The 24,360-nt window shown below is 44.2% G+C and overlaps 1 protein-coding gene across 4 annotated transcripts in view; it reads right to left on the reverse strand.

Annotated features, from left to right (window-relative positions):
- Window positions 1-2,456: 2,456 nt before the first annotated feature.
- The window catches only part of cog1 (component of oligomeric golgi complex 1), a 49,383-nt gene continuing 27,479 nt past the window's right edge, over window positions 2,457-24,360 (reverse strand). The window contains exons 13-16 of one of the 4 annotated variants that reach the window (XM_039824934.1): window positions 8,560-8,669; window positions 6,400-6,481; window positions 5,855-5,878; window positions 2,763-2,877 (exon numbers count right to left, since the gene is read on the reverse strand). In XM_039824934.1, coding sequence (XP_039680868.1) covers window positions 5,870-5,878; window positions 6,400-6,481; window positions 8,560-8,669 — 201 coding nt within the window. In that variant the 3' untranslated portion in view covers window positions 2,763-2,877; window positions 5,855-5,869. Of the gene's footprint in view, window positions 2,878-5,854; window positions 5,879-6,399; window positions 6,482-8,559; window positions 8,670-24,360 lie in introns of all 4 variants that reach the window. The other 3 variants (XM_039824935.1, XM_039824933.1, XM_039824932.1) reach the window with 3 other exon arrangements.

The following is a 24,360-nucleotide window of genomic DNA, read 5'->3' on the forward strand; positions in this document are numbered from 1 at the left end:
GATTTGCACAGTATGTAAATCTGGTTACTTGGCCACATTTAATAAAAGAGGTCAAGATAAAGCAGACTTTCATTGTATTTGTGTGTGTTAATAGTTAAGGTGGAATTTCTGTATACAGGTAATACTAGTCCCGTGTGAATATGGCTTAAGTGACTAATGTCAACAAAAATCGTTGAAATTGGTCCAGTATTAAGCGAGAATGCTGCAATGTAACCCTTTAGAGCAGAGCTCTTCAACTAAATGTCTTAACATGAATCCAACATATTATTCACAAATATAAATCAGCCTATTTGTGGAAGAAAAACACATCAATGATAGGCTGGCTGGCCTATAGGTAAGGTAGTCACTAAGGTAGCCATCCACAGATACAGTTAATATATAGGTTCACTGTGCCACGGATGTTTAACATTAAAACATGATTTATAAAATTATTCCAACAATTATAATTTTAATAGCTTAGTATTTTATGCACTAAAAGGTATGTATAAAAGCTTAGCAGTTGGTTTTTCCACTCGTAGCCATCTTGCCAATCAAAAACTGGCGATCTCTGAACACAACAGGGAGGAGAGTAAAGATGGAAAGCTCCTAAAGCTTAGTTCCATATAAATGCACGGATAATTCGTTGTTTTTTCGTTAGTGAAAAACAATATTGACCTTGTAGTTGAAAAAGGAGCCTCAGATAAGAATGACATTTCCTCCTATGGAGTCCGTTCATTTGCATTCGGAGATCGACTCTTTTTGACTGGCAAGATGGCGGGGAGTGGAAAAACCAACTGCTAAAGTGAGTCGTTCAAAACCTTTTTTAGTAAACTGTGTACATAAACAATGTTCTCAATGCTGGAATTCATGTGTAGAGTCCCTGGTGATACTTTGAGCAAAGTTTAATGTGTCGAGTCTTCTTAGCATTTAAAAAATATCGAATTGGCCATTTGTCCGAAAATAAAAATACAGTAAATCTTAAAAGAGGCACTTCCGTCCTAATTATGCTTTTAAAACAAAAGTTTGACTCGGGTACATTCACAAAAAGACCCTAGGTTGCATTTTGGCGAGTTGTTACGCTTTAAAGGCCAGGCTGATGTTGAAAGTCCCTCTAGTGGACAGAACGTGTAACAACAACCACATGCTTATAGTAGCATAGACAATGCATAAGCCTGAGTAGTGTAGTACATATTAAAGTGATGGTTCGGAGTAATTCACCCTAGGGTCCTTTGCACCATGACCTCGAGCCAAACACCCCCCCAAGTAATAATTGAGGTAAGTTTGGAGACATTACCTTATTTAATCATTGAATTAATAAATATTTTTGTTGTAACTCTTTTCGGTGTAGTAATTTGTAGACGGCCCTAAGCACTCGTCTAACTGCAGGTAGCAGCAGCAGCAGCAACAGAGAGCTGAAGAGAGCAGGCAAGTGTTCATAAACTTCTGGTGTACTTACAAACTTTCCAATCCATCGTTTTATGAGAGCATAACCTATATATACTAGTGTAGACCTTTGGTATCATTTCGGGCATTATTAGTGGGGTCATTTAAGAGATACAAACGTGGGTCCATTAGCCCCGCGCTAAGCTACTCAGCGGCTAACGCTACTCTACGCTAACTCGCCCAGTGTTAGACCCAGGTGAAAAAAGCTTCTTGGAGGGTGTTTGGCTCGAGGTCATGGTGCAAAGGACCCTAGGGTGAATTACTCCGAACCATCACTTTAATAACAGGCTGCATTTGAGCATTGAATATTTCAATATTAGAAAAAACGACAAATGAAATTCAAATTGAATTATAGAGGAAGATTGACAGCTCTAATGAACGTACACATCCCAAACCAAAACAATTTCCTTCCGAGGTTATAGTGCAGAGGTACCGTGGCTTTTCCCAGCCCTTAGCACCGCCCAAGACGATTGTGATTGGTTTAAAGAGATGCCAATAAACCAGAGCACGTTTTTCTCCCATCCCGGAATGCTGTGTGGACTAGCCAGACCCTCCTCTGCAGCGCTGTGGAGGAAGGTCTGGCAAAGTGAGACTAGACCAGGGTTATCTGACCCATGTTCAACCATTCTTATGTCAATTCAAACCAAGCCAGTCAACACGGGTTAAACCCTGGTCATGACAATTCAGATACGACCTGGGTCACAACCAGGACGTGATGCATACTGATTACCTCAAGTGCTGGAAACATGTCATATTAAAGGGTAATTTCGGGGGGTTTTCAACCTGGACCCTATGTTCCTATGTTTTTGTGTGTAAGTGACTGATAGGAACAACAATCTTTGAAATTGGTCCAGTATTAAGCGTGAACGAGGGAGGGTCTTAACAGGATGATGCCATGGGTTGTATCCACTGATGTACAGATGTCTTTCTCCATGTAAGTCTATGGCAAAAACAAAAGTATTTTTGGGCCCCATGGTATCACGTGATGGACACAGAAGTTGTAATTCCACTGTTTGGCCACTATGTGAAATGTCTTTGCATTGACTCAGTATTTTATTGCACCGCGGGAAACATTTTGAGTGACAGCATTTACAATACTCAGCACTATTGTATTTTACTAACTGGCACATATGAACTACACTTCACTGATTTCCATAAAAGTGCCCGTTTAGTGTAATCTGCATCAACTGATCGAGTGAATTAAACCACACAAGATGCTTTTCTCTAAAGGCAAAATGTTTTTACTATACATTATTATTTTACAAAGTTTCTGCAAAGTCAAATAAAAAGTCTGGAGCAGTAAAGGGGTTATTTGGCCATGCCGGACAGCCAGCTGAGTTTGAATAAAGAAGGAGCGGCTGTGTCTTCGTCCTGATCAGCCAGCTGTCTGAACAGGCTGCCCGGTCGGAAGCTGTCCTCGCGGCCCGCTGCGGAGGAGGAGGAGGGAGGCGCCTGCTGGAGGAAGGGGGAAACGTCAGGTTTGCTGAGGTTTTAGTGAACTGTCTTCTTGGTAGGCCTGTAGCAATTTTTCCGTAATTGTCTAGATGTCAATTCTAAATAGAAATTTTGAAATAGTCGCGATTTCTTTATTTAACCGCAATCATTTCCTACCATTAGCTAAGGTCTTAAAGCATTTGACTGCTAATTGGGGGGTCTACCCAAAGGATAGCACCCCAGCATTCAAAATGTCTAGTGAGAGTTGAGTCTTAGCATTAGGTCAAAGAATATTTGCGTAAAAAAGGAGAGTTCTCTGAGCTTATGCAGACCACAACAATCCGGTGCAGCCAAGGCAGGACACAATATAAAATAATAAAAAATTGCCGGTGCAACACAGATGTCTTCTTACCTGATGGCCAGAGGACTCTGATGAAGATGTAACTTTACATTGAAACGTTAGTCACTGTTATGCACCTTAAGAGATAAAACCATCAAGTAAGAGGACATCTGTGTTGCACCGGCAATTGTTTTTATTATTTTAAAGAATATTTGAACTTGTGGGGACTACTTTCAGTGTTTTCAGAGGAACCTTTGAACGGTTACACAACTCTGAAGCTGTTATTATCGATCTAGTGATTCACAGAAAATCAATTAATATGGTGTCGATTGGCTCACCACTGAACAGTTCTGATTTTTGACAACACGGTTTGTTGGAAATATTTTCAAGTTCAAGATTAACAGAATAGAACGATTTCATCTTGGTACCCAGTATAGAGATGAGACATGCTAAGCCTAGCTTAGCACAAAGACTGGAGCACGGGAACACTGCTTGCCATGCAAAGTGATAAAAGTCAGCTTCCACTAGCTCCAAAAGCACACTGATAGTTATCACGTCACAGCTGGTAAGAGAGAAAACAAGACTTTTTCCCCATAATGTCAGTGTTGTATCAGTTGTTTATTTTTTTTAAAAAGGGAAGCTTAAAATGTGAATTTCGGACAAATCCCAACTTGAGCTGCATAGAGACATCTGCTTTTTTTTTATTTCTGCTGACATTAACACAAATTTCAATAATACTGAATGAATCTCAAGATGGGATTGGTCCACTCAAAACAGCTAACAATGCCCAAGGGTCACTGTTGCTGTGCTGCTGTAAATAATGCTCCAATCAATAGTCTGATCCCGAGCTGCATTATGAGCCCAAGAAGAGTGTGGGGAGATTAGTGAGAGCAGAGCAGGATCCTTTAGTTCCAACCCATCTGACACCACAATCATTTCAGCAGTTAATAAAGTACTGCCACACACTGCAAAATGCACCGAGGGGAAATCGAACTACTGAAAAATACGACACACACACACACACACACACACACACGTCAAAATTGAAATCGCGATTTGAAAGAAGACCGCGATTAATCGAATGTGAATATTTAGTTGAATGTTTGGTGTGACATTTGATTTAACTTTTTTTCATTCCTCTTATCATTATACTTAGTTTTTTCATAAGCTAAATGCTGGAATACTGCTACACATCACAGAAATGTCCTATTTCAGTGGATTTTTAATTATTCTTTTACTTTATTGCAGACCGATCTCATGAAGTGGCGTATGTATGACACGCCAAATCGTACGCCATTATTGGCGTGTTATCAAGACGCATACTCGCTTTTTAGCGTGTCTGTCAACGCCGTTTGGCCTCCATTGACTTACATTACCTTGCGATTGCGTGTGAATTGACGCCGTAGCGAGTAGCATGAAAGGGCGAAAATCCGCGTAGGGAGGGTGGTCGTGGGTGGAGGATGGGTCAACCACAGGACTTTCACCCAGGAGAGTGGTGATCGCGTCCCACGTGTGACTTCGTGTCCCGTGTGTGATGTTTCCTTTTCACGTTTGTTCTTTTCCTAAACCCAACCCCGTTCTACTTTTCCTAAACCCAACCGGTTCTTTTTTCCTAAACCCAACCCGCGTGTGACGTTTCCTAAACCCAACCGTAGCCTCGCGATAACACACCAACGTGGCTTTAGAAAGTGGTTTGCAGCGTTACCTTTAGGATTTTGTTTTTAGCAGTGGGGGCAGGTTTGTCCCAACATTTTGACAATAACCGACATCGACCCAACAGTATGTGGAGTTAAACTGGACGGGCCCAATAACCCCTGAATAGTTCTACTTGTTAAATTGCAATGTGAGTGGCAGCCAAGTGGGGGTGCATTATGACGGAAGGATCATTTAAAAAGGCAACCGCGACTAAATCTTTTGTACAGCCCTATTTCTGATACCGTGGTGGCAGACATTTTGCCATGGTGGCACCCACTACAACATCAACATAAGAGGAAACACTGGGTGTGTACGTTTACGCTGTGACGTTGCAGACTGCCGTCCGCTGTATACGGCGTAGACATACACGCGGATGGCTCAAAATGCGTACCGATAACCGAAAGTGGCGTGTATGTTTACACGAAGTCATGATACCACGACGTGTTTTTAACATGATTGTAGAAGGTGCAATATGTAGCTAAAAAAATAAATAAATCGCAATTAGATGTTTTTCCCCAAATCGTTAACACACGCTAGAGCTGGGCGATTTGTTTCCCTAAAAAAATCTGCGATTTTTTTTTTTATAAAAAACTTGATTTACGATTCGATTTCCCCCCCTTCCATTTAAAACAAAATAACTGCGAACTGTAAATATATTTTAAAAATATATATTTATTGTATTTAATTAAAGTGCATCAACATAAACAAAATTGCAAAGGCAAACCCTTTCTCTAAGTGAAAAGTCACTTTGCAGTGTGCAACAAAGATTGTTAAACATCCAAATTATTTATACTGTATTTGGATTAAAAAAAAATCGATTTTTTGAAAATATGAATCGATTTGACCTACCAACTCGATTTTTAAATCAAATCGATTTTTTTCCCAGCCCTAACACACGCATACACACTCACAGACACACACACATATATATACAGACACAAAGACACACACAAAGAAACTTGCCTGGGTTTCTCGCACTCAAAAACGCTGGGAAGGCAGAGGGTGTAACAGACAACATTTACCCAGGGTGGAAAAAAAAACAATGACACAGATAACATTTCCTTTAGTGGTCAGCTGAAGAAATGGCTTATTGCTAATCAGATGTGTGCACACTAGACTCCTGACTCCTGACTGCCTGTTAACTTTTGCTGCGGGCCCGCAGATGTGTCTTGGTTGTGTTTGCTTGCGGTTTTTATCAGATATGTTGTGTTGGTTACTCGTTGTTGTGCATTGGGCCTGTCTGAATGTTGCCTTGTGTATGTTGCTTTCACGTGCTTTAGGATTGTATTTGATGTTTTTTTTTTAGGTTGGCATTTTAAAACTGGCCAGGGACACCAGATGAAAAATGAGCCTGCTGAGCTAACTCTGGCTCATTTACAGTGACTTTGCTGTAGATTCACGAGCGCCGTCCCTGTCCAATAAACAAATAGATGAAATGAAATGGAGACATACTGCGGGCGCTCAGCACAGGAAACAACAACAGTGAGAGTCAGTCAGCTGTTACTCACCAGCTGGTGCGGAGCGTCAGAGCTCCTGGTGGCTGACTTGGATTTACGCACACTGGACATGCTGAGAGGCAGCAACCCGAACCTGCAGAGGACGTAGTAGCCATGGCGGGAATTAGGTCAAAATACTGTTATTAAAAATACAGATTATACAAAACCTAGAGAGAGAGGAACAACAGTTCCCAATTCCTGGTTAACATTAGTAAGACTGGGTACGGAAACCTCAATTTTTCAGATCATCTAAAAAGACTAAGGGCTAGATTTATCAAGCTGTTTGGTCGCAAAGACGGACGTAACCGATGCGGGCTATTTACAAACAGGGCGCACTTGGGTAAAATCGCAGATTGTCTGCCACATGAGCGAGAAGAGACAAGTTGCGCTTTCAATATGCGTTCGTGGGAGGGTCGTGGGGAAAGTGGGAGTTCCACCCGAAAAGGTGGGAGGATAAGCGCAAAGTGCCCCTAATTATATATTCCGTGGTATTTACAAAGACTGTCAGTAAGAGCGCCTTTATTCTGCGGGGAAATTCTTCTCTCTTAAAAGCAGGTCTAAACCAGCCGCAATCGAGTTTCCTCGTAGACCTTTATGCCGCTGGTGAAATGGCAACAGTAATTTGAGCAAGACGAAGACATAGTCGAGGCTGAAAATATTTTTAACACAAGAATCACACTGTCAGTGAACACAACATCATTTAGCGTTACAGATCAAGCAGCCATGCAATATTAGAGTTACTGGAAGAAATCAAAGATGAAATTGAATCTCCCACTCAGCGTTCACGTTCCATTCCAGCAGTTGTTAAACTCCTCGCTACATTACAAATATCGGCATCAGGATCATTTCAAACAGTCATAGCATCAGCAGTGGGAATATCGCAGTCTGCACTCAGCCATATCATAGCACCAGTACCGCTTTGCTACAGCGCAATTTACGGTATAGTGGGCGGAGAAAGACGCTGATTGCCTGATGGGTGTCAGGGTTGATAAATACTACGCAAAATGTGGAAGCATAGCGTGCGCTATTACCGAACTCGCATAAACAGACGCAGCGCAAACTGCACTAGTGTTAGTAAATTAGGCCCTCAGTGTTCCTTTATGGATTAAGACAACTTTCCAATTTCTCATGCTAAATAAACCATTTAAAAATCCATCTGGACACGTGAAGACCCCGAGATGGACAACAAAAACATCCTACGGCAGCTTTCCTCCCATAATCCTCTCTGGTAGAACAATGAGATGGCTGCACGGTTTTATGCTACTTCTACTGATGGGGAAACCCCCAGTCGGTGTTTGGTGTTTTAAGCCCCCAACGTCGTCTTCCAGGCAACGCTGCATGGAAGGCACTAGGGTTAGGGTTAGGTGCCTTGAAGTAGACGGTCGCAGTGCTGCCTTGAAGTCGATGTTGGGGGCTTAAAACACCATGGAGCCCCCCCCCCCACCCGTCAACATGGGAATATCCCTGGTATGACAATTCAGAAGGAGAGGGGGGCTTAAAACACCATCGAGCTCAGAGAGTTTATCGGTGTTTTAAGCCCCCAACGTCTCTTCCAGGCACTAGGATTAGGTTAGGGTTAGGTGCCTTGAAGTAAACGGTCGCAGCGCTGGAATATGCGGGATATTTATGCAATTTTATGCGATGAAATTGCAGGGGAAAAAAAATGGCAGTTTGATGAAAAAGAGAAAAAAAAAAAAAAAGTGATTCCCCCAACACCCTGCTTTTCGATGATGTTCACGTCGCGTATTTACGTCACTTCCTAACGTTCCCATGGCAACAGGGGAAAATGGCTGCTGTTGTGTGAAGTAAACGCAACATTTTTCAACTTTCTGCTTAGATATATGTGACTTTTTTTGGAACAAAAATGCGGGGATTATGAAATCACGCAAGCCCCGCATATTTTGGGCAGAAATCGGCAATTTATGTGGAGAAAGTGCAGCGTATTTGGAAAAAAAAAAAAATCTACCTTCCTTACATTCAAACACCCCAACATGTATACACTTACTACACATGACATATACGGCACATACACACTCCAATCTCACACACACCATTCTCTCTGCCTCTTACCACATCATCACAACTGTTGTATGCTGTATGTTATTGTCTTTACAGTTTGTCGCTGTCTATACATACGTTAACATATCGTAAAAAAGAAAGTGGACTTCTGACCTGATCTGGCTGCTGGCCAGTGGCAGGATGTTGTACGGCTCCTGGGAGTTCAGACTGCTGCTCCGCAGGGCAAACTGCTTCTCCGAGCCGGTCAGCAGCCCCAGCAGCACCTGGGACACAACGTCACGTCAACCTTTCAACAACGTTTATAATGGTAGCTGTTGTAGCTTGAGTTCATGTTACAGAATCTCATATAGTTATTCAGTAATGCAGTTTATAACACACACACACACACACACACACACAGATAGGAAAAAGAGGAAATATGCATTGTAGTTGTAGCTTGATGAACATAGAAGCATCAATGTGAAATTAGTGTGTTTTTTTTTTTTTTTGTGACACTAGCAGTAAATATTGATGCAGTCACTGATACAGGCCGGCAGCGGTATGTAGCCTACAGCTGCAGGTGACAGGGAAATGTACCAATGAAGTAGAAAGGTGAGAGAGAGAGAGAGAGAGAGAGAGAGAGAAAAAAAAAAAAAAAAAAAAAAAAAAAAAAAAAAAAAAAAAAAAAAAAAAGAGAGAGAGAGAAAAAAAAAGAGAAAACTTGGTTAACGCAGAAAGATGTAAACTAGGGATGCAGTACGTTTGTTCACATAAAGTGTTCAAATGAAGAAACGGGCGATTCCAGTCATTTATCATAGAAGCTACAGCTAAGTCCCCACAGTAACTGCAACATCTTTTCTTTCTTCTTTATTTTTTTATATCTGGACAATATTGGACAATAAAAGCATTAACATCTCATGGCTAATGGGACTGGTGGTTCTGTAAGTTTAGTGCTGATGCTTCCAGGGTTCAAAATAAGCACGATTCAGCCAGCATTGTTTGTGTGTTTGTGTGTGTGTGTGTGTGTGTGTGTGTGTGTGTGTGTGTGTGTGTGTGTGTGTGTGTGTGTTAGGGTTGTACGTGTCGATGAAAAACATCTGAACCGCTCGGTTGACTTGTCTCGGTTCGGAGCGTGTGCGCGTGGCACGGTTCGTCAGTACACTGTTAATGTACACTAACCACTTACTGCCGTAGCGCCCACTTTCGACACCTATGTTAAAAGACTTGCCGGAAATGACGAGGGCGATGAGCGTGACGAAAGCAACGCATGGCAGCCGATTTGACGAATGCGTCACGCGGGTCTTGCTGCTCCCGAATTTCAAAACAGACTCTAATGGCGTCTCGTTCGGAATACGATCTCGTATTTTACGAAAATAGTTCACCGAAACGTGTTTCTGAAAACATTTTAAGCGAGAAACAGGCCATGCAGTTGCTGAAACTGTCTGTTTTTCTTGATCGACAAAGGTCAGTTTAAAAGATTTTCGTCAGATTTTGAGAGGCGGCGAGCCGAGGCGAGCGCTCCTCAAGTGGAGTGTGGAGTGCGCAGGTGTGTGTGTGTGTTAGTGTGCGTGTGTGTGTGTGTTGATGATGGCTGAAATTACCGAGGTCCTCTGGGACATGCGAGTTGTGTTTTAGCGGCTGTGAACACGTCCAGGTCGAACGGGTCGATGTAGCCCTCCAGCCAATCACAGACCTCGTGGAACCTGCAAGACACACACAAAAAATGATGTCAAGACTTTACATGTAAAAGAGGAATTCCAACAACCGAAGTATTGAAAGAAAGCTGGGAAAAAAAATATCAAATGAAATGTTATTGGATGCTAGGTGGCTAAACCTATCTAGCTTCTCGGAGAAGGAGAAACTCAACTCCTCGACAACCCCTGCGGACTCGAAAGCCTTATTCGGCCCAGCAGTGGCCACCCGCGCAGAGACGCTGGGGACGCTTAAGGAGAGAGAAGGTGAAGCACTGCAGCTGTGTCTCCACAGAAAAGTGCCACCTCCTCCGCGTCGTAGCATCTGGTCCTATTCAAATAAAAAGATAAAAAGCAAAGGGCTGCATGTGATGAATTAGTTACCTGGGGTCTTGGTGGGACCGGGAGCTTTTGCCCTCCTCCGCCTGCTGCCCAGTGTTGTGTTGAGGTAACGGCGGTCAAACAACAGCTGCAGGGCCCGGTTCTGAGTCATGGGAAATGCACCGTCCTGGAGGACAGAGGAACAGGGACAAAAAGGCAGAGACATTTAGGAAGCTAATGTGGGTCCTAACGAATGAAAAACAAAGTGCATTTCCTTCTCCATTCCTCTATTTACTCCCTCCTTTTTCCCCGTCCCCCCTGTTTTCCCTTCCGATTTCTTTTGTCTGATCATTTCCCCCTCTTCTTCGTGGAATTTCCAGCTTACAAACTCATGCTATGTGTGGTGTCATTCAGGTCAGTGTCCAAAATAACCTCATAACCTTTCCAGGCAGAGGAGTACTTAAACTCTGTGCCTCCATCGAAGATCAGGGAATCTAAGCCCGCTGGCGTGATAAGGCCTCTTTCACAACGGCCGGCGTATGAGCGGCGTGGCGGCGTGGCGTTTTCTATGTCTTTTACACACCAGAAACGTGTCTGACGCGCGCTGCTGCTGCTAGCCTTGTCTGTACACATGCATGTTTCCCATTGATAAAATGAAATACCACTGATTACAGCAAAGACAACGTTGGCAGTATTGATGGCAAAACAGGCTACAGAATATTTCGTTCTGTATTGACAGGTGCAACAATTACATTTATATCTGCATTTATGTCAAAACCTAGAGACTTTCAAACATCAAAATGTCATTTATTTAATGTATTCGTGTCAAAATGACATATAAACATCTTTTCCTTATTCTATTTTGCCTGGAACGCTTCCAACACGCTTGGATGTCGTGCGCGAAAAATAGGCGTCGGCCCCATTTCTAGCATGCACGCGTTTTTGAGACGTGGCGCCACGCAGGCGAGTGTGTAAGCTCTAACCGTTAACATGGCAGCAGCGAAAAAAAAACGGACACGCCACGCGCATGGTACGGCTTCACGCCACGCAGACAGCGTGCAAGAGGCCTATGGGAATGTTCAGGACTGTCTCCTTTTTGGAGGTCAGTGGGCCTGCCACACTTTTGCATACTCTCCAGCTTCTCTTCTCCTGCTTCCAGGAAGACAGGAGCTTCAGAGAGTTGGGACGGCACTGCAAAGTAACCTACATAACATAAAGTGCCTGTCTACATTCTATCCTCCATTGGAGTGCTCTTAAATGCTCCTGTGTAATTCCTCACAGTCTCCTGAATCTTCTTTACGCGCGTGCGTGCTGAAATGAGTTGTGCTGCTCCGGAGTTTTTCCTTAACACTTTGCCCTTCTTTTCATTTTCTTCTTCTTTATCCTCCTTGTTTTTCCTCCTGCTGGGGCATTCGATCACTTTCCGACCTCATTGCTTTTGATTGTGTGAGTGTTAGAATGTGGTTTGATTAACCAGAATGACCAACCATTCACGAGACACGGAGGGCCCCTAACGTTGACCCATATTGGACTCTGATTATCAGAAAACTAACAAACATGGTTATCCACAATTCCTCCATCTTAAAGGTGCAGTAGGTAAGACTTATAAAACTAACTTTCTGTCATATTTGCAGAAACTGACCCTATGTTCCGTAGAACTACATGAAGCAGGTCATTAAAAACAATCCGCCCTTCTCTGGCACCACCTACAGCCTGTAGTGGAATTTGCAAATATCCACCACTCCCTGTTCAGATGCACCAATCAGGGCCAGTGGGGGTGTCTAACTGCATGTCAATCACTGCTCATGCACACACATTCATTCTCCCTTGTGGGGTGAGGGGCTTAGGAGACCGTTTTGGGCTTCAGCAAAAGGCGGGGGAGGGACTGAGAAGTGGTCGATGTTCAAATTCTTTGGCTAAGTCCTGGATCTTCACAATCCTACCTACGGCACCTTTTAATTGCAATTTGCAAAATGCGTAAACTCTGATTTTTGGGATATTTTCAAAGTGTCATAGGTTAGACACTTGGCAAATCCTGAACTCCTAAAGGTTTTCACGTTGTGCCCGTATCGGTTGAAGCAACAGCAGTAAACCGAACTAAACTCAGGTGATGATAACATAAGAAAACCTGAATAGAACTGAAAAGACTAAACTGACCCACCAAACTCAACATAAGCAGAACATATAACCCAACTAAACGGGACAATTAGTAACAAAAAAAGGTATACTTTAAATGCATGATATGGCGGGCACTTGCTACAGTCTGATTGGCCATTTGCTGTATGTAAAGGCTCCGCATTAGGGGGACCTTGTGGTGGGATTTTTGTCAACTGCTGTTTCCCAGGGTCCACAATGATGTCTGAATCTCATCAGGATAACCCTTACCCCAAGCCTTTCAGAGATTACAGAATCTGAAGACCAAGTTATCTCACTACGCCCAAATCCAGGCTTTACAATTCAGAAATGTATAGGTGACGCGACAAATGCGTTACATCAATGTACCTGGTAATCAACGGTCGGAGTATTTTTTATTACAGTACCAGAACTTCCCTAATTCTCAACACACTGTGTTGAGTGTGTTTGTAATGTGGTATTGTGTGTTTACCCTGCTGGATGCCTGCTGTGTGAGGCTGTGGTAGTGGTGCAGGGCCTGAGTCAGACAGGCCTGCAGCAGCTCCTGCAAGTGTGGGGCGGGCAGCAGCAGGCGGGCGCCCCCACCCGTTCACCTCCACACACAGCTGGAACAGCAGTGACTGCACGAACCACGACGGCTGCACAGAAAACACAAGGTTCACCATCAGATCTTTGAATGGAATCAGCCACCACTCTGCTTCCTGTCTGTGTCCTAAGAGGTGGTACGGAGCAGCTGACCTGGACTGGAAGACTGATTTTGGATGTGACGCTGCTCCCCGACTCGGCTTCTTCTTGGATCTCTAGATCCTCCCAGTTTGTTGCCGTTGTTAGGATGGCGCCGGCAGACTCGGCATGCAGCGCTGCGCCAAACTTATCCAGCAGCACCTGTCACAACACCACGCATCGTCACTAGGCAGGTCTTGAAACTATTTACAACGTGAATTAAAGCTGCCATTTTGGGGCAGTGGGACAAAACACAACAGTGACATACTGTAGTACCAACTTATAATGTTGCTATGGCAAACATTTGGCAATTCACGCAGAGCAGCATTAACATTCATTTACAGTCCCATATGGAGGGAGATAATAACCCCTCTCTCGGTTTAAAGATGGTCTCTGATGTTGGATGACAATGGCTACCTTGATACTTAACTGTAATGTGACTGATGCAGTTAAACACTACAAAAAGCTAGTAAATGGACTTTAGCGCTTAGATTAATTCATTATCTATACCCAGTGTTTCCCACATATAAACTAATTTGTGGTGCGGTGCCGCACTATCAACACAGGCACGCCGTATATTGCTTTAATCTGTGGGAAACACTGCTATACCGTTCCAAAAAAGCTGAACCTCCATCCTCAAATTCGACTTATGTTTACGCTTGCTATCTTAGTCTCTGCCACCCAGGATTCTACACTACTCAACACAAATCAGACTGTATGCCACATTTAATAAGAAATAACACAGTGAAATCCAGTTGTCTGACTTAGAGAGGGCGGAGCTCCAGATGCGTGCATACTTCCCATGCTGCAAACGACTCCTCCTTTTAGACCCGCCCACTTGGCCTGGGCGGGGCTGACCTCCGTGGCCTTCGCTTGCCCAGCTTCTTGCCCTGTCTGGGGGTCCCTTTGCTGTGGCCTCAGCACCCCTCTGTTTCCCTCGTTTAGGATGCGCATTTCAGGTTGGGGCAGAGCTCACCCATGGACTGGCAAAGCACATGGAAGGTGAAAAGAACTGAGCTGAGGGGGTGGGGTGGGAGGCGAGTAGCTGCGGCCAGTTCAGAGCGGATGGAGGGACAGGATAAGGCACACGCCAGGTCGGAAGCCGCTTTCACGTAAAGCCTCCTCCACCACGGGTGAGTCCGTGAAGGTTAAAAGAGGATGCTGACGGAGCCTTCTGTGGGACCAGAGGAGGGAACTGCCAGCCGAGATGGAATCAGAGCCTGCCGGACGCACAGCGTGAAAGATGAACATCATGTGTTCACTATATTAGGATGTGAGAACAACACTGGGCCTGTGTACAGTACTGTATACTAAATGTTGTGTACAAACTGTCTGCTTAAATTTTGCACTAGCTGGCATTTTTTGAGCTACAATGATCATTTCTGCCTCAAAACTTGTGGGGCTTTAGTTTTCCTCTTTGCAGATCAGGAATGTTTGCCTATTTAATGTCAGTGGCTCTGCTATGAAATATCTACATTCCCATATAAAAATGGTTCATACACAGCATAATCACAATACTAGGGCCAGTCCCGTTCTTGTAAAAGTGCCCAGAGTCAACAATACAGCTAGAAGTTCTTTTTAATACAGGTATAACATTGTGGAATAATGGGCCGCTTTCTTTGTAAATACCAGAGGCTTTTAGACACAAGGTTAAGGCATTTTTATGGAATAGAGTAGCCAATATTTTTCAATTGGGTAGTAGACTGATTATTTGATTTGATTTATGATTCTCTGATTTTGTGAATGCTTTTAAAGCTTGGATGATCTGTATTGTATGTTATCGTCTTTGACCTGAAATAGGTCTTAATTATCTATTGCATGTTTTCACACCAAGGACCATGTTGGAAATACGTGTTTACACTTTAACATGCTATCCTTTGGATAATGTTGTTTGTCAAATCAAAATAAATCAAATAAAAATAATAAAAAGACGACTATGATGATCTCAGCCTCTGGCTACATGAAATTAGCAACAGGTGTTTGGACATTTAGAACGTGGAGCGGGACTGACAATCCACTCCCTGTCCTAAAGGCCCTGACACACCAAGGAGCTGTTGGCCTTTGGTCCAAGTTGGGCAGTAGTGGAAGTGGATTTATAAGACCGTAATAGACCTCCCTCTCTCTGCACTCATCTGCACGGCTAAACAATTAGCCCCTAGCAAAAAGCTACTTACTAGCAAGCCAGCCAGCCTCTAAAATGGTAAAATGTAACAACTTAATGTTTCCATTCAAACGGTCACATCTTAGGAAGCAGCTCAGCTATGCATCATGAGTGACAACTTGGTTTGGCTAATAACTGCAGTTGAAGGTATGTGGTGGTGGAATTAGCAAGCTAATGTTAGCTACTTGCCAGCAGCACGCCGTTCAGGCTCGTACCGGCTCCCATCGTGGGAGAATTTTAGCGGAGAGAACAGATGACCAGCCCGAGGGACATCTCTGGTTAGCCATCTCCGGGTGTCCGTATTTTCGGATAGTGAAGCAGAGGGGTCAGTGGGCTTGGTTTTAGTTCTGCAACGCTGCTGGTTCAGCCAAACGCTGTTTGTTGTGGCGTATCACAGCAACGTTTGTATCCAGTTTCCCTTACGAATGACAGATAGATTCCGCCAAGGGCCATAGCAGAGTGAGCCTTCGTCTCTACTAGTTCCTGGCTGGGTAGCTGGTGTCAGGGCCTAAGGAAGAAGTCTGTCTGAATGTTACTGGCTTACAACACTAGCACACAGTACAAGCCTTGAGCTGCCTCTACCTGTGTCTTGGGAGGTAGGTAGTACGCAGGTCATCCAGCCTGGCCTTTAGCTTAGCAATCCCAGGGATGAGCAGCAGAAGTTTCAACGAGGGCGCCACAGGGCCTGCTGGGTCTCGCGGCTGTGCCGTACCTCTCCTGGTGCTGCTGCCCCCGGCTGACCACACCACCCAGCCCGGTGACGGGCCAGTGCAGTCCTCCTGAGACTCACTCATGAAGGATGCCACATCTGGCTCTACAGACGAAGCCTCCGGCTACCGAGCCTTCATGGTTGGTACCTGAAGCGAAGTATGGATGGCCTGGGTCTCAAGATCCCCAGCTGAGGTGTGAGGAGCTGGACGAGCTCCAGCCGATGGCTGGCTTCAGTGTCTTCTTTGGTGATTCTTGGGAAATCGGAGGGAAGGAATCATTGAAGTAACATGTAGAATAGGCAGTGCAGGCAGGCCTGCTGATATTGTGATATTGAACACAACATATAATTACCAAGTGGAGGTGAGTATACAAAGTCAACGGATAGACCGCTTAGGATGGATAAAACAGCAAAATGCAATACCAATTGTGAAACTAGAAGAGCACCAACCTGTGGTAATAAGCTGGAAGAAAAAAAGTTGTTGCAGGAAGTCATCCCAGCAGCCAGGGGCTTTTCCAGCAGCCGCTGACACAGTGCTCCAGTGCGCTGAGACTGATTGAGTCGGTGGACAGGAGGTCCGGCAGCGCTCTAATGGCTGCCAATCCCTTCACAGGCTCTTTCTCACATATAGACCAGAAGGCCGCTAACGCCATCGCAGATGTCCAGCTGAAAAGTAGAGGATACATTGATGATGCATTGATTGGATACTGTATCAACATAAAATCAATCAAAGATAGCTTTGAAAATTGATTAGGGACTTCATGACGGGAAGACCCCAGGCTGGGCAGAGATATTCCCACCATCCCTCTCCACCTGACCTCAACACCAAGGCCCTCACAGGGTTAGCTGTGTGTGCCTCGGCCCTCTCCTGTACTCCTTTGTTCAGGGTAACGCACTGCGGCCACCCACAGCTCAAACACCATCATCAAGTTTGCTGATGACAGAACTGCTACTAGCTGAATCACTGATGACAATGAGATTGCCTACAGAGAGGTAGGTCAGAGTTCCGACATCATGATGCCAGGACAACAACTCCATCCTCACTCCAGAAACCAAGGAGCTCACATCACATTTACTGTGGAAGATCGCCAAGAGAAGCGGACCACCTTCATCAATAGGACTACCCAAAGCATCCTCAGGGAATATCACCAAGCGACCTCACCCTAAAATTGCTTTTTCTCCACAGTGCTGAGGCAGCTCAAAAATGGAGGGATACTCTGTATCACCGCCTGCCAATTGCACCTCTGTAGTACTTAATATGATGGTGACCTAAACCTTCTATATCTTTAGCAATAAAATTAAAAGGTTCTGTTATTCTGTTATTCTATACAGTACTGGGGAAAAAACACCTCAATATCCAAAGTCCCAAAAATTAAAAACCAAACACCTACCCAATGAATACATTTTCAAATAATCAAGTATTCAAGACTAGCCCTACCCACCTATCATTTTACCAGTCTCGTGGCTGGGGTATGCTATCAATTGGGCACTTGTCAAACTTTGAAAACACCTGAAGGACAAAAAGGAAACAGAACAAATGTGTGAACAGATGATTGGTTGGAGAGCTTACGTGACAATCCACTGCTGCAGGCGTCCCGGAGCTGCGCCTTCTGGATCACTGGAGCCAGGGTGCTGAGGGTGGGCTGAAATTGCAGATGGAGGGAGGCAGGTGCTCTGGAACCAGCTGGCTGCACTCGCTTCTCCTGCAACACCTCCTGCCTTGTATTGGCGAGAGAGATGGATTGCTAGTCTCACATTTTCACATCGCGGATATTTGCATAGGGCCTGCACGATATGTAAAAGCATGTGATATGCAAAACGCTGTAGAATATCATCACAATAACGTATTATTTGCAATAAATAAACAGATATCAAAGTGTACTCAAGCCTTATCCTGCTGTTATTCAATATTTTGCTAAAAACAGCAACGTTTGTTGAATTTGGGGTGCCGAAAATAATTCCAACACTATTTTGCCAACAAATTAAACATTAATTCAAATAATATAAAAGCTTATTGTAACTCCGCCATCAGCCTGCAAAAGTGAACCTGGAGTCACATTGGGACAGGGATCTTCTCTGCTAACGGAGGTCCAAGCCAGACTCCATCCTCTTAAGCCAGATGGTATTATAAGACCAAACCAGGTCAGATCGGCTGCTGCTCTGCACCTGTGACCATGCTAACGCAAGACAGTTTTACCTCAAGAGAGAGATGTCTCATCACATTTTAATCTTGCGTAATAAGCATCTCGCCACACCTCTAGAAATCAAACAAAATTATAAAAATTTGCCCCATAAAACATCATCATGTTTCGAGCTCCTTCAGTATTAATATTAGTGCAAACAGGAACTGTTCGTGAGCTAATATAGCATGACTTTTCATGGTATACGAAAATTGTAGAGGAGATATTGGCTAAAAGAAAAAGGCTTCAGCCCAAAATTTAATTCCCTCACAACAATATTATGTACTCCTGCTAACATCTCCCATTGTCCCTCCAACAGTAACCAGACAATTGAAACACGGATACATACATGAGATAGTTCAAACCCATGGACATACAGAAACACAAATGTTTATGTTAGTTTTTAAATAAAAACTGTCCTAGAACATGGTTGGTATAACTGATGTTAGATTTATAGACCTTAAAAAGGTAGAAAATCTCAACCTTTAACACCCCTAGCTCGGACAGGCATGGAGTCTCGGTTCCATTACATGGTCACTCCAGCCTCCTGTAGACTCTTCTCGTAGATGCTCACACTGTACGAAATGATCTTGTTAGCATTTTTGCTCAGACCGAACTATGCCTTGAGGTTATATAAGTTTTCTGACCTAATGCTTTTGGGACAGACCAGAGCTCAACCTAAAAGTCATCAAGGGCTACCGGACCTGGTTCTGACATATGTTGTAAAGATCCTCGAGGCTGCCTTGGGAACAGTGTCTCGCCCTAGTCTTCAAATTGAGTTATTGACCTGTATTTTGAAGCGGTCAAATCCATGGGCATACCCACATGGGTTTTGAAAAATATTATACTGATGTTCCGTAGAACAGAAAGTACCTACATTGACACTGTGAACTGTATTGGATGCATCAATCTCCAGGCTTCCATTGTGTATATATAGGGATCAGCTATAATTCTCACTGTTCTTTGAAATATGAGACATCTAATTTCTTTTCCAGATTTCCATCTATGAGGGCATCCCCCATGGGAATTTGGAATTAATTCAGGCCCCCATTACTTTGGACATAGAAGGGGGTATGCTGGCTCAGCATGTCCACGCCAGCTCGGCCGGCCCTTCACTGATGCCTTGCCTGTAGCTCCCATGCAATTCATCGGTCCAAAAGTTGCATATCTTCCTCCCACCCACACATGTTTTGGCTCATAACGTCACGTATGAGGATTTAGGGACTTGAAACTTGTTTCAAACATACCAAGTATCCCTCCGCGACTTGTTAGTTTTTGACCCTGTGGCCCCAAAGGAAGCTGGGCCCCAAACGTATGCCAAAGGAAATCAGTGACTTACTCTGGACACACCCAAATCTCAAGTCAGTAGATTGAAATTTGGGAATTAATTTTACTCGCTTCTTTGGAACTCTTTTGACATAGAGAGTTCCCAAGGCACCGCTAAGTATCGACTGACTGAGGGCTGCTGGGGACTGGTGTTTCTATAACCCTTCCGCTACAGTTCAGTCCCCCAGAAGGGCTGCCACCTGCTGGTGGGAGATATATTTGTTGGGGAGCTTGAAAGCTTTCCATTGGTGCCTGTCCCATATCTCATGCTTCGGTAAGGGATTTATGACCTTTAAAAGGTGGTAGAAAATCTCTCAACCTTTAACACTTCTAGCTCTTGATACAGGAAGGGGGCGGAGCTTTGGTTCCTAATATGGCCACTCCAGCTCCTAGAACCTTTCCAGATGCCTGGTCAAGATCACTGTAATGTAAAATGACCTTGTTAGCATTTCTTTGCTCAAACCGAACTACAGTTTGAGGTTATATAAGTTTTCATGGACCCAATAAGTTTTGGACAGACCAGAGCCTGAACCTAAAACAATAAGGGGCTACTGACCTGGTCTGACATATGTTGTAAAGATCCCCGAGGGCTGCTCCTGGAACAAAGGTCTATTCTTAGCCTCCTTGTGTTCCTGAGTTATTGAACTTTATATTTTGAAGGTCAAATCCATGGGCATACCCATTGATGGGTTTTGAAACATTATATACTTGATAACTCAGAACAAAAAGTACCCATCATTGACACACTGTGAACTGTATTGTATGCATCAATCTCCAGGCTTCCATTGTGTATAGGATCAGCCACTGTCTCTTTGAAATATGAGCATTTTACTTTTCCAGATTTCCATCTATGAGGCAAGTATCCCCGGTAGATGGAATCTCTGAATTAATTCAGGCCCTACTTTGACAGGGCAAAGCTGGCCTAAAGATGTCCACGCCAGCTCACCGGGCTCCTTCCTACTGATACCTTGCTCGTATTCTATGCACTACCCATTCAAAGTTGCATATTCACCCTCCCCCACCCCAAGTTAACATACATGTTTTGGCTCATAATCAGTCGTAAGTAGGTTTAGGACTTGAAACTTGTTTTGAAACATGTACCTGCTATCCTCCTATGATGTTCTGTTAGTTTTTGATCTGTAATCAGTTAGGCATTCCAAACGGATGCCGTGAAATCAGTGACTTACCTTGATACACACCCAAATCCTGGTCAGTAGATTGAAATTTGGAATTAATTTAGGCCCCCGCTTCTAACCTGTTGATGTAGAGTCCTGCAAGGCACCGCTATGCATCGCCTGACTGAGGGTCACGAAAACAGCGGGAACTTAGTCTATAACCCCCTCCGCTGCTGGGTTAGCCCCAGAAGCTGGCGCCACCTGCTGGTGGAGATATATTTGTTAGAGCTTGTTTTCCATTGGTGCCTGTCCATATTCAAGTGCTTCGGGTTGGGGATTTATGACTCAAAAAGGTAGAAAATCTCAACCTTTTAACACCCCTAGCCTGAAGCCACAGAAGGGCGGAGCTTTGGTTCCACATGGCTGACTCCAGCCCTGTAGACCTTCCCAGATTTGTACAAGGTCAAGATCATTGGTAATGAAATGACCTTGTTAGTATTTTTGCTCAAACCGAACTATGCCTGAGGTTATATAAGTTTTCATGGACCCAATGTTTTTGGGACAGACTAGAGCCTCTAATCTAAAACAAGGGCTACCGAATCTGGTTCTGACATGTTGTAAAGATCCCCAAGGGCTGTCGGAACAGTTGGGCCCTCGTATTTAGCACTCCAAAGTCTGAGTTATTGGGACCTTTATATTTAGTCAAATCCATGGGTACTGATGGGGTTTTGAAATATTATACTGATAACTCAGAACAGAAAGTACCTACATTGACACTGGCCAGGAACTGTATTGGATGCATCAATCTCCAGGCTTCCATTGTATATAGGGACAATTGGCAATTTCACTGTCTTTGAAATATGAGATTTTAATTTCTTTCAGATTTCCATCTATGAGGGCATCCCATAGATGCTGGAATTTGGAATTCAATTCAGCCCCCACACTTTGGACAGGAAGGGTGGCGTCAGCTTCAAAGATGTCCACGCCAGCCTGCCGGGTCTCTTCCGCCGATGCCTGCTCGCGTGGCTCTCATGCACTAGTCGACCAAAAGTTGCATATTCAGCCTCCCATAATAACACATGTTTTGCCCATAATCACGCATGAGGATTTAGGGACTGAAATCTGTTTCGAAAACATACCTGCCATCCTCCTATGACCTAGAAAGCAGCTTTTTGACCCTGTGGCCCCAAAGGAAGGGCCCAAACGTGATGCCAAAGGAACCAGTGTGATCACTCTTACTCTGACAATAATACACCCAAACTTCAAGTCAGATTGGAAATGGAATTCAATTTAGGCCCCCGCTTTGAACCTTTGATTTTAGAGAGTCCCAAGTAAGGCACCAAGGCGGACGACTGACTGAGGCTACGGAAAACGCTGGGATCGAGCCTATAACCCTTCCATTGGCTAGGCCCTAGAAGGCGCCACCTGCTGGTGGGAGATATTTTGCTAGAGCTTTCTGAAAGCTTTCCATTGGTGCCTGTCCCATTCTAAGTGCTTCGGCTAGATTTATGACCTTTAAAAAGGTATGAAAATCTCAACCTTTTAACACTCTAGCTCTGGGATTATGCAGGAAGGGGGCGGAGTCTGGTTCCACATGGCCGACCCAGCTCCTGTAGATCCCTTCCCAGATCAATGTAAGACTGCAATGTGAAATGACCTTGTTAGCATTTTTAGCTCAAACCGAACTATGCCTTCCGAGGTTATTAAGGTTTTCATGGACCCAATGTTTTTGGGACAGACCCTGAGCTCGAATCTAAAACAAGGGGCTACCGACCTGGTTCTGACATATGTTGTAAAGATCCTCGAGGGCTGTCGGGAACAGTTGGGGTTCCCTCAGATTGCTAACCTTGTGTTCTGAGTTATTGACCTTTATATTTGAAGGTCAAATCCATGGGCATACCTATCATTGATGGGTTTCGGAGAAAAATATTATAATTTGATAACTCAGAACAGAAAGTACCTATACTGAGAATTCGTGAACTGTATCTGATGCATCAATCTCCAGGCTTCCATTGTGTATAGGGATCAGCTTGGCAATTCTCACTGTCTTCTTTGAAATATGAGATTTTACTTTTCCAGGATTTCCATCTATGAGGCATCCCATAGATGGGAATTTGGAATTAATCCAGGCCCCATTACTTTGACAGGAAGGGTGGCGCCGCTTTAAAGATGTCCACGCCAGCCTGGCTGGCCCTTTCCTCACGATGTCTTGCTCGTGGCTCCATGACCATCGATTCAAAAGTTGGGTATTATTCACCTCCCCAACAATAAACATGTTTCTTTGGCTCATAATCGGGTCAGCAGGGTTTAGGGATTTGAAACTTGTTTTGAAACATACCCGCTATCCTCCTATGATTTTGTTAGTTTTTAACCCTGTGGCCCTGTAAAGAAGGGCCCTCCCAAACGTGGATGCCAAAGGAAATCAGTGACTACTTCTGAAGCCACACACCCAAATCTCCGGGTCAGATTGGAATTTGGGAATTAATTTAGCCCCCAAGCTTTGGAACCTGTTGATGTAGAGAGTCCTGCAAGGCACCGCTATGACGACTGACTGAGGGCTACGGAAAAATGCGGAACGGGCCCATAACCCCTTCCGCTGCCAAGTTAGTCCCCCAGCTTCACCTGCTGGTGGGAGATATATTTGTTAGAGCTTTCTGTTTTCCATTGGTGCCTGTCCCATATCTCTAAGTGCTTCGTTGGGGATGGCGACCTTTAAAAAAGGTAGAAAATCTCAACTTTAACAACACCCCCCAGCCTCTGGAAGGGCTAAAGCGGAGCTTTATTCCATTACAATGACTCCAGCCTCCTAGACCCTTCAGATGCCTAGGGTCAAGACTGCACGCCAGAAATGACCTTGCAGGCTTTTGCTCAAACCGAACTATGCTCTGAGGTTATATAAGTTTCTAGACCAATGTTTTTGTATTGCACCAGAGCTCTAATCTAAAACAAGGGGCAACACCTGGTTCTGACATACATGTTAAAGATCCCCAAGGGTTGTCGGAAGAAGGTTCCTCGTATTCGGCACCTTTTAGCCCTGAGTTTGGACCTTTATATTTTGAAGGTCAAATCCATGGGCATACCCATTGATGGTGGGGTTTTGAAAAAATATTATACTTGATAACCTTCAGGAACAGAAAGTACCTACATTGACACTGTGAATCATTGATGCATCAATCTCCAGGCTTCCATTGTGTATAGGGACTGGGGCTTGGTACCTCTCTCACTGTCTTTGAATATGAGTGTTTTAATTTCTTTTTCCAGATTTCCATCTAAGAGGGCATCCCCCATAGATGGAATTTGAATTAATTCAGGCCCCATTACTTTTGACAGGAAGGGTGGCGCCAGCTCAAAGAGTCCACTTTCAGCCTGCCGGGCCCTTTCCGCCGATGCCTTGCTCGTGGCTCTCATGGTACCATCGATTCAAAGTTGCATATTCAGCCTGCCCAATAACACACATGTTTTTGGCTCATAATCGGTCAAAAGGAGGATTTAGGACTTGAAACTTGTTTTGAAAACATACCTGCTACTATCCTCCTAAGGACTGTTGTTTTGACCTGTGGCCCCAAAGTGAAGGGGCCCCAAACTCGAAGGAAATCAGTGACGCCACTTGACACAC

This window comes from Perca fluviatilis, chromosome 15 (assembly GCF_010015445.1).
Source record: "Perca fluviatilis chromosome 15, GENO_Pfluv_1.0, whole genome shotgun sequence".
NCBI classification, from domain to species: Eukaryota; Metazoa; Chordata; class Actinopteri; order Perciformes; family Percidae; genus Perca; species Perca fluviatilis.